Raw genomic sequence first — 11,278 nt, 5'->3', positions numbered from 1 at the left:
GTAAGTATTTTTAAAATATTAACTATGTGTAATATTATATTAGTAGATAATAATATTATAATTTTATTAAGTTAATATATAAAATAAAATTATATTTATTAAAAATAAAGTAATATATATTAAAAAAGATGGAAAAATAACTGTTGATAAATAAAAAATAAAGAAAAAAAACAAAAATAGATAATTTTATAAAAAATTTGTAAAAATAATGATCAATTTTTAAAAAACTTATAAATAATTATATTTTAAAAGATAAAATTGATATTTTGAAAAATAGACCCAAAAATCTTCTTTAGCCATGAATTCGTTATTCTTCAAAAAGAAATTTACAAGAGAATGACTAATATTCTATTATTTTTTATTTTAAAATTTTAAAATAATAAGAACGGTACATGTCGAAACTTTAAATCTAAAAAACGATAAAATAATTATACGCTTTTTTGTATGATTATCTAATCACAACAAAACATGTCAGGTGCTTAAGATCTTTTACAATATATGACAAAAAAATGTAGATTTACAGTAATTATTTTAATAACTATATCTATCATTGTTATTTGTTCACAGTGTAAAGAACTTTACTGTCATGATACATAGAAATTAAAGTAAAACATAAAATACTAACAAAAAAAAAGAAAATACTACTTTACTTATAAAAATAGTCGCATTAACAATTATGAAAGCATACTTCTTTTCTTGATTTTCTTTTAAATATGTGATATTTTTCTATAAAAATATAACAAAAATAAATGTGGTATTAGTATTAAAAAAATTACGTCATTAAACTTCTATCAATTATTATAAATAGTTATATTTTGTTTATAAATTAAATTATTTAATTTTTAAACTTTATGAAATTTAAATAAATATTCTCTTAAGGAAATCATATTATAGTTCAACATGGAATTATGTTGGCCACATAGAAAAAACAATTCACATATTATTTATTAAAAATATTTTATCAACTAAATAAAATTTTAAAATGAAATAATTTATAATTTAATTTAAGAATAAAATATAATTTTTCATAATAACTTAATATGAAAAATATATTTAATTAATTATATATATATATATATATATATATATATATATATATTAACTTTTCATTATTTTGCTTAAAAACTAAGAATACAGTTGAATGAACGTGCGGCGTACCAAACATCCAATTTATTGTCTCCTCATTGGGGTTTCTCGTGGGCCATCTTTTTTTTTTTACATTTTTCTATTCTCTTCTTTCAACATTTTCGTAACACATTTCTTATTGATGTATCATTAGCGTATTTTATTTTTAAACCTTCAACTAATAAAAAAAAACAAATTATTATATATCTAGGTTTGTTCATAACATTTACGAATTATTTTCTGAATATATAAAATATTAGGTCTCTAGATGTGATTACATAGCATTGTGAATACATTCTAATTTAATTACAATAGTCGATTAAAATAAAACAATTTAATTTTTAAAAGCTTAATTGTTGCTCTTGATCAGCATCATCATACTTTAAAATATATTCACTCATTTAAAAAAAAAAATAGAAATGATAGAGGTTAATTTCCTAGGAACAGAAAAACATAGAACTCCAGAACAGTCTCAAGAGATTAAGAACTATAAGTAAAGAATAAAAGAACCAATCTCATGTTAAGACTTGAAAGAGGCAAAAACACAAATGGAATGTGTTCAAAGAAAATGACATCTAGGGTTAGCTACTTCAATAACCCAAGTAAAGTGGTTTTGAACAGTGATAAATAACACATTTACATAAAATAAATTCTGAACATAATTTTTTATAAAATGATGAAAAGATTGATTAAATTTGAAATAATAAAACTTAAGAGGCTTAATCAACTTGAGGGTGAAACACATGGAGATGGTGAATTTAGTTTTATAAAAGAGAGTGGAAAGAATTTGATTTGAATCTAGTGCGCTCCAACGTTCAAATAGACCAAGGATCCTCGTGATTCATCAAACGGTCACAAATTTCCATGTGAAGTTCTTTAAATTGATCCTAGGCTCGCTCGTAAAATCCCCTTCCAATTTCACTCACAAGCTCTTTTCATTCTTCTCTCAGACTATATATCTATAAATATCAATCCTGCATGCAGATCTCCAACAATCAAAATTACAATGCTCATTTTTCACCATCTTTATCATCATTATACCTTCTTCTCTACGTGAAATAATACAATAAGAACCCCAATGTCCCACTGTTACTTTTTCAACCCTTCTTCTTTTTCTTCCTGAATTCTTTTCAAATTTCTTTTCCTCACCCAAAGTTTTCTCTTCTCAGATCCTGATCTCACCAAGACCCACCTTCCAAAAATGCAACTTGGGACATGGGTGCTGTTCAACCTTCTTCTCATATTTTCACTTCTCACTGAGTTCTCTGAAGGTGTTTCTCAGGCACCAATCTGTTCAGAACAAGACAGGGCTTCTCTTCTGAGCTTCAAAGCAAGCATTTCGCAGGACACGTCACAGACACTGTCCACGTGGACGGGCAGAGATTGCTGCGATGGCGGGTGGGAGGGAGTTCAGTGCAATCCATCCACGGGGCGAGTGAACGTGTTGCAGATTCAGAGGCCAGAGAGAGATGATGAAACGTACATGAAGGGTACTCTTTCTCCATCTCTGGGCAACCTGCATTTCTTGGAGGTAATGATCATAAGTGGTATGAAGCATATTACAGGACCCATTCCTAGTAGTTTCTCAAATTTAACCCACCTTACCCAGTTAATTTTGGATGACAATTCCATTGGGGGTTGCATTCCTCCAAGTTTAGGTCGCTTATCCTTGCTTCAGTCCCTTTCACTCGCTGGAAACCATCTGAAAGGACAGATCCCTCCAACATTTGGGGTTCTCACAAACCTTGTCCAACTTAATTTAGCAAGAAATTCTCTCACAGGTCCTATCCCCCTCACTCTTAAAACCCTTCTAAATTTGCAATACCTTGATCTCAGCTACAATTTGTTATCAGCTCCCGTTCCGGATTTTATCGGGGAGTTAAAAAATTTGACTTACATAGACCTTTCCTCTAACCTTCTAACCGGAAAAATTCCAGTTTCCTTGTTCGGCCTTGTAAATCTTTTAGACCTGTCCTTGAGCAGTAACAAGCTCACAGGGAACATCCCAGATCAGGTTGGAAATCTGAAATCCCTGACCAGTCTTCAACTCAGTGCCAATCTGCTCACAGGGCACATTCCACTGTCGATATCAAGATTACAGAACCTCTGGTATCTCAACGTATCGAGGAATTGTCTTTCAGATCCCTTACCAGTAATCCCTACCAAGGGCATCCCTGCCCTTTTGTCCATTGACCTGTCTTACAACAACCTTAGCCTTGGAACTGTTCCTGATTGGATCAGAAGCAAGCAACTCAAAGATGTACATCTTGCTGGGTGCAATTTGAAGGGAGATCTTCCACACTTCACAAGACCTGACTCTTTGAGCTCCATAGACCTGTCAGATAACTACTTGGTTGATGGTATTTCAAATTTCTTCACTAACATGTCCAGCCTGCAAAAGGTCAAGCTCTCCAACAACCAGTTGAGGTTTGACATATCTGCAATCAAGTTGCCAGCGGAGCTCTCTTCCATAGACTTGCATGGAAATTTGGTGGTGGGTTCATTATCAACAATAGTGAATAACAGGACGAGCAGCTCTTTGGAGGTTATAGATGTGTCAAACAATTTCATTTCGGGACACATCCCAGGATTTGTGGAAGGCTCAAGCTTGAAGGTACTAAACGTGGGAAGCAACAACATAACAGGTCCTATCCCAGTCTCTATCTCAAATTTGGTATATCTTGAGAGACTGGACATCTCAAGAAATCACGTATCGGGAACCATCCCCTCAAGTTTAGGTCAGTTGCTGAAACTAAAATGGCTTGATGTATCCATAAATGGATTAACAGGTCAAATTCCGAGTAGTTTATCACAGTTAACTGGCCTAAGGCATGCAAATTTCAGGGCAAACAAACTGTGTGGTGAAATACCACAAACCCGACCATTCAACATCTTTCGACCGGTTGCTTACGGCCACAACTTGTGCTTATGTGGCAAACCTTTACAACCATGCAAGAAACACGGAAGCATGGGTCAGTGAGATGCTGACTCTATCATACTAAATATATATTATATATATATATATGCTCATGTCTTGCGATCATTGTTACATAGAGCAAAATAGAATAGGTACCCCCACATCTGAATATTTTTCTTTTCGAGGTCGACCACAATGCAAGTTCAATTTTATAATTCAACATTGTTTCTAATAAAATATGCATTCATTTTACTACGAGCTTAGATTGTATATTAGAATGGTCTCAACGGCTTTTTTGTGTGGGTATACTAAAAAATATCACAGTAAACACTGGCACATGTGGACCTAGCTTTTAAAGGTTGACCACAACGCTAAAGAGCACCATGTCCTGAAAGAATCTTATCCAGAAAAGCATGGCGTGAATCAAGCCAACAAACGCACAGCAACTCCTACAACTGAATGCTACGCACATGTCAATGTCATGAATAGCTGTAGCCACACACCATACTACATCATCAATTACCCTAAACATATAATAAGCAAGAAACATAACTAAAAGGCATCAGCCACACACCATACTCCATCAATTACCTTAAACGTAGAATAATCTAAGACAAAAACTAAAAGGCATCAATCTCTTTGTAGAAAACAATGTGGCTACGATTCATCAAATATTTCATGGGAACATTACAAAAGCAAAATGTTGCACTGGGATTTCAAAGCATTTTAAAAAGTAACAACTAAACGTTAGCGCCGGACTAAAACATATTTCAGAATTTACAACCCTAGTCTCACTACGAAATTCAGCAGCCTTTCCATAACATTTATAAGCTCTAAGGAGTGCCAAAGCGCCATCACTACTCTTCATCGGTTAACTCTTCTTCCACTTTTGTAGCAGTTTCCTTATCAGATCCAGCTTCATTCTGCACCAAAATCAACCTAGTTAGAACAAAAGAGCAAAAACAATAAACAAATAACAAGAAATATATGTCCACACAATAAAAAAGTAAACATACAGCTTCAACTTCACCAGCTTTATAGCTTTCCATAGCCTTCTCATATTCTGCCTTGAGTTCAGCAACCTTATCCAAATAAGGCTTCTTATCCTGAAGTACCAGGGTATGTCGAGAACATTATTTAGCATCAAACAAGTAAAGAAACACAGAAACACTACGCAACAGTTTTACTTACTTCGTCAGTCATAGACCTCCATTTCTCACCAGCCTCCTTCCCAACCTATGATTTCCCAACAAACAAGACAACCAATAAATCCCAACTACAATTCATTTGGTCAAACCAAAGAAGGACTTAAGCATATTTAATATACCCTTTTAACATCCTTCGAATCAGGATTAGCTTCCTTAAACGTTTTTCTAAACTCATCCCTGCAACAGATTATTGCCTCAATCATACTCACAGACAAACAAACCACGGAATCTTTAACAGCACAGGCACATACAAACAAAACAATCCTTACAAAAAGACAAAGAAGGCCGTGGAAGGACGCTTAGGCTTGTTAGGATCCTTGACCTTCTTTACCTTCTCTACCTTAGCCTTTTTTGCCTTTGGCTCTTTAGATTTGGGTTTCTTCCTACACAATGTCAAGAATCAAACGTCAATAAAAGCACTACAAACCTTTATAAACACAAATCATGGAAAAGGAAGGAATCGGAGCAACCACCTCTCTTGCTTCTTAGGTTCGGCAGCCTGGTCCACAACCTGCGCATCTGAATAATCAAACAAAAACAAAGTTATTATAAAGTCACTGATAAACAGAACAACTAAAAGAAAAAGAAAAAAGAATAAACAGTCATACCAAGGTTCATTTTAATTTTAGCCTCAAGGCTGCAATTGTGCATGTCGATGAGTGCCACCGGCACATTCTTCTTGCACTCGTCACTGCAAGGAAAAAAAAAAAAACACACTCACATCAACAAACAAACATAACGAAACTGGAAGTAAAAGATGCTCTACAATTTCACTGCGTCGTAAATAAAAGGCATAAATAATATCGCAACATAGATAGTCCAAAACCTAATAGGATAATATCAAGAACAACGCGAATAATTTATAATTTCAATTATCATAATCAATTTAGACGAAAGAAGTTACAAAGAGTAACGAACCATCGCGCAAAAGCACTGCCATCTTTAGCACGAACAAGAACGGAAGCAGAGCGAGAATCAACAGCGTCCACTCTCTTCCTCGTCTGAGATGCCATTTCTAATCACAGTTTTCTTCTGCTTCACACTCCACTGGATTCGAAGTAAGAACACAAAAAGGTTCCAATTTGCAATATATAGTATGAAATCATAGGAGGGAAAACTGAACAGTCATGCTTTTCGTTTTAGCGCCAATAACCGCGCCTTTTCCTTTTCATTTCATTTTTTCCTTCCTTTCCCTCATTTCTGGCCCACTCATTTTTTTTTGTTAAATTGGACCCTTGCATAACTTTTTGTCAAGTTTCCATTATTGGCCCATTTCTCCGGGACTTGCTATTTTGTCAAGTTTTTTTATTTAATAATTGTCAAACAAAAATTCAATCACTTTACCAAAAAAATTCATCTAGTATAGAAAGAGGGAAGATCTAGGTTATTTGTTCCTGCACCTCCATAAGTTTCTATCAGCACTTAATTTACAAAAACATTCATTTTATAAATTTTAATTGTATAACTAAAAAGTTATTTAATAGTTGGAGACCGTCCGCGTTTTTCTTAATTTAAATTTTAAAATTTAATATAATCATCGTTATATTTAAATAAATAAATTATTTATATAATTATATATTATTATTATTATAATTATATATATTATATTTAAATAATAATAATATAAAAATTAAATATTTAATTACTATTAAATATTATAACAAATAAATTAATAGGTAATAAATAATACAGTTAATAATAGTAATAATTATACTAATAATATACTTTAGTTTTTATAAATATACTTTTATTTTCTTCATTAACTTAATAACATTACAATATCATTAATTATAAATATAATTCAAAAAATACGTACAGAGAAACGCTATCAATAGCATCTGTGTTTACTCCAGTAATAGTAATAATTATACTAATAATATTAAGTATAATAATAATGATAATTTGTAATATAATAGAAATTAGTAATGATAAATTTAAAAGACATTTTATTTAAAAAATAATTATTCTTTGAGATTTGATTATAAGTTTTATCCATCAAATTTATTTAGTTGATAAATAAAAGTAATTTGAAAACACCTATGATTTATTCAAAAACAAATACTAATTACGATTGCATAAAACAAAACATGAGAAATTGTTTACATATTGTAGGTTATAAACATAATATTATTAATAAAGTAAATATACAAAAATGGTTTTTACAATAATATTAACAACAATAGAAGGGAAAGAATACTCTTTTTTGCAATAAACCCATTAAAAAATGTTCAAATCAACCTCTACAAGCATTATTTACCATAATAGAGCTAGCTCTTTATTATTGACGTTGAGAGTTTGATCATTGAATAAACATTTGAAAAAAAAAAAAAATCATGAAACTAAAGAATGTTGTTCTGTGCAGAAGTTGGTCTGGTGTACTCTGCACTGCATATTGTGTTTTGCAAGATGTTAAAACCCTCTCCTAACTTAGAAAGAAGTTAACTTTTTTTCCTCCAAATCCAATCACACCTGATGCAAATCCAGTTAAGGTCATTGTGATTGTGTAATGAGTATTTTAATTGTCTCTGTATTCCAGAGATTCCACAAGGTTACACTGACACTAAAAGAATCAAAGCAACACCAGAATGTTTGCTTCGCTTTTTAGCAAGGCATAATCGTTCAGAGTATTGTATTTGAGCATAAGAAAAATAACGAAAAGATAAAGCAGGTAACATTCAAGTTTTTCCCATTTGATTCACACAACATTAAACATCAACAACATGAAGCATATAAATCACACGTAGAACCCAAAAAGAAAACAAGTGAAGTGACTTCTTAACCTTCAAATCTTCATCATCACACATTGTGAGTGGTGTGGTGGTGAAGGTGAAAGAAGAGAAAATTGCCATCGTCAAAGTTCAAAGAGTAACTAAGAGGATCGTAGATAAAGTTGTTCTTAGTGGAACAACCCTTCTTATTCTTCTTCATTTGCCTCTTCATATATGCTCTAACCCTCCAAAACCAACTCCTCAACCTTCTCCTGCATTGCACAGCCACCACCCCAGATTCAAATTCAAAACAACAGCACATCAAAACCATCTCCACTTCAGCACACAGAAAGAAAGGAAAAGAGATGAGAAGAAGTTAACACTCCTTGGTATTATATATGCAGAAAGATTACTTTTTTGTGTTTGTTTATGTTGGGTGTATCTATGTCGTTTGAATGGATGGCTTGGAGGAGAAGTTTGAAGGGTGTCTTTTTCCTGTTTCCTAGGAACTGATGTGGCAGTTGTTGTGTTCTGTGAGAGAGAAAAGTAGGGTCATTACTCTTAACCGGGTAAACCAGTGTGGTAAGGAATAGATAGACTGACACATATGTATGGGGACACTACTTCACAGATACTTTCTCCTATTCCAATAATAATCTACTATAATATATATATAACATGTTTCAACTTTTCTGTCATATGTTATTTTTGTTGGTGTTGGATTCAGAGACAGTGAAAGTTGTAGAACAAAACATGGTGAAGACAGTGTGTTGTGTAGTGTTTTTTTTTTACTGGTGAAAAGTGTTGGTAGTGTATGCATGTTTTGACATAAGACAAGGAATGGTGTTCACAGTGAAAGGCCTAAAATTACGCTGTGAAAGTGAGAATGTTGATATCGTTTTCCAAAATATTTGATGGATGGATTTATATCTGACTTTTGATGGATGGATGATTACATATAAATGATTACAAGAAGTTATGATTACTGGAATTTAAGAATTTTAAGTAATTTTAAGTCCAATTACTAATGTAAGTTTGAAAGATTTTATATTGATCAAACTGAATTTCTGTCACATATCCACGACTTCAGTATTATGTTAAAAATCGCCTAAAATTAACACTGACTAATGTTAACATTGTCCGATTTAAAATTTTTTTTCTCCTTTTAAATCAGGGTCGTGTTATATTATAACAATTTAGAATTTTAATTTTGGTCGTGAAAGGTTAGAGCAATGTTGGTGCAGACTACAATTTGTGTTGGAACAGTTTAAGTATAAATAATTTTGAGTGAAAGTTGTGTAATTTGATACAATTCAGTATTTTTAATTTAGCTTAAATAGTCATTTGGTCCTAGTTTTGGTCGACTTTTTTCACTTTGGTCTTACTTTTGAAATTGTTTTCAGTTTGGTCCTATTTTTTGTTATATTTTTTCAATCAAGTCCTTTTTGCTAACACCGTTAAAATAGTTAACGGATGTGAACAGTAACCGCCACGTGTCATTTTGTGATTTTTTTTATTTTTTTATTTTTAAAAAAAAATAATAATTTTTTTTTAAAATTTTTTTAATTTAAAAAAAAATGTACACGTGTCAAGCCCATATCATGCCACGTCTCATTTTTGTGATTTTTTATTTTTTTTTTAAATTTTTTTATTTTTTAAATTTTATTTTTTAAATTTTAAAAAAATCCACGTGTCAAGCTAATATCATGCCACGTGTCAGAGTCAGTTTTTTTATATTTAATTTGGTCCCAATATTCGTTAATTGTTTTCAATTTGGTCCTAATTTTTTTTTTTAAATTTAACATTTTTGTTCCTCTCCAAGTTGAGACAAAATTTAATTTGTATATATTAAAATGCATATTTTTGTTAAATATTTTTAATTTAGAATTAGCATTAGTTTAAAATTTTAAGAGGTTAAAAATATTTAATTTTAAACCAACTCTAATTTTAAATTAAAAATATTTAATAAAAATATGTAGTTTAATAAGAATATTCATATAACTGCAATTAAGCCACATTTATATACAAATTATATTTTGTTTTTGGAGAGGAAAAAAATACTAAACTAAAAAAAACTAGGACCAAATTGAAAACAAATAACGAATATTATGATCAAATTGAATATAAAAATATGATTCTGACACGTGGCATGATATTAGCTTGACATGTGGATTTTTTTAATTAAAAAAATTAAATTAAAAAAAAATAAAAAATCAATAATGACACGTGGCATAATATGAGCTTGACACGTGTACATTTAAAAAAAAATTAAAAAAAAATCAAAAAAATCACAAAATGACACGTGGTAGTTACTGTTCACATCCGTTAACGATTTAGACGGAGTTAACGGAAAGGAGTTGATTGAAAAAATATAATGAAAAGTATGACCAAATTGAAAACAATTTCAAAAGTATGACCAAAGTGAAAAAAGTCGACCAAAATTAGGACCAAATAACTATTTAAGCCTTTTAATTTTATGTAAGAATCTTCTAAGTTATGCAAATTTAAAACAATTGTATTGTGTTTGTTTTTTAATATTTTTTGTATCATAAGAGAAAATATAATTTGTTGTGATTATTTATTTTAAATTTATGTATTTTAAGAACCGATCCGCTTAAGAAGGATCTCATTCATGTACTTTTGAAATTGATTTAGGTATGATGTGACGATAAAAGGTCCGATTTCATATGAACCAGAATCGATTTACAGAAATACCAATTTATATTAATTATTATATAAAGAATTATATAATAATTTATATATTATTTCTATTAAAATACTTTTTTTAATATATCAGATCAATTAAATCACTAATAAATAAATACACAATTCGCTTTCAAATATACTTAAACTCTGTCTTTTTTTTTTCCTCAAAATTTGTTACTCAGACGAACACATTCTCCTAAATTAAGTTTAGTGAAATATATATATTTTCTTATTAAAAAAAGTTACACAAGAGACTTCTAATATTTAAGCCCGTTTGCAATATATATATATATATATATATATATATATATATATATATATATATATATATAAAAGTTAATACAAATAAATACATCACTATATCTATAATTATATAAACCTTTTGTTTTATTAATTTTACTCTTTAATTAGTAAAATTTAAATACTTTATAAATAATTGTGATAATTAATATATATATATATATATATATATATATATAATGTATGTATTTGTATAACTGTTGATACATAATAAATATTTAAACAAAAAGTTATTTAATATTTTTTCATTTAATTACGAATTAATATGTATTAATTAGCGATGAATTAAATCAATAGAACTTAGAAATGAGATT

General features: G+C 30.2%; 2 protein-coding genes across 2 annotated transcripts; one reads left to right on the top strand and one right to left on the bottom strand.

The window, feature by feature from the left end:
• Window positions 1-2,062: 2,062 nt before the first annotated feature.
• LOC114189857 (Leucine-rich repeat (LRR) family protein) lies at window positions 2,063-4,294 on the top strand. The gene has a single exon (XM_085665087.1). The coding sequence runs from the start codon at window positions 2,327-2,329 to the stop codon at window positions 4,103-4,105; it is 1,779 nt and encodes a 592-aa protein (XP_085521213.1). The 5' UTR covers window positions 2,063-2,326; the 3' UTR covers window positions 4,106-4,294.
• A 386-nt stretch (window positions 4,295-4,680) lies between these two features.
• On the bottom strand, window positions 4,681-6,377 carry LOC114190716 (high mobility group B protein 7-like). The gene is made up of 8 exons (XM_028079698.2): window positions 6,169-6,377; window positions 5,859-5,941; window positions 5,724-5,769; window positions 5,520-5,633; window positions 5,370-5,427; window positions 5,234-5,278; window positions 5,059-5,148; window positions 4,681-4,965 (listed from the first exon to the last, which is right to left on the bottom strand). Exons 1-8 carry the CDS (start codon window positions 6,261-6,263, stop codon window positions 4,900-4,902), a joined length of 597 nt encoding a protein of 198 aa, XP_027935499.2. The 5' UTR covers window positions 6,264-6,377; the 3' UTR covers window positions 4,681-4,899.
• Window positions 6,378-11,278: the final 4,901 nt, after the last annotated feature.

This window comes from Vigna unguiculata, chromosome 7 (genome assembly GCF_037176805.1).
Source record: "Vigna unguiculata cultivar grain cowpea cultivar isolate G323 ecotype 2 chromosome 7, ASM3717680v1, whole genome shotgun sequence".
Taxonomy (NCBI): Eukaryota; Viridiplantae; Streptophyta; class Magnoliopsida; order Fabales; family Fabaceae; genus Vigna; species Vigna unguiculata.
This window is presented reverse-complemented; position numbering and strand designations above follow the sequence as displayed.

What these genes read in the sequence shown, in the direction of transcription:
- LOC114190716 (XM_028079698.2), bottom strand. Translation starts at nt 6,263, where the DNA reads ATGGCATCTCAGACGAGGAAGAGAGTGGACGCTGTTGATTCTCGCTCT. An exon ending in TAAAATTAAAATGAACCTTG is followed by an intron (nt 5,770 to 5,858) that starts GTATGACTGTTT and finishes TTGATTATTCAG; the next exon opens with ATGCGCAGGTTGTGGACCAG. An exon ending in ACGGCCTTCTTTGTCTTTTT is followed by an intron (nt 5,428 to 5,519) that starts GTAAGGATTGTT and finishes AATCTGTTGCAG; the next exon opens with GGATGAGTTTAGAAAAACGT.
- LOC114189857 (XM_085665087.1), top strand. Translation starts at nt 2,327, where the DNA reads ATGCAACTTGGGACATGGGTGCTGTTCAACCTTCTTCTCATATTTTCA.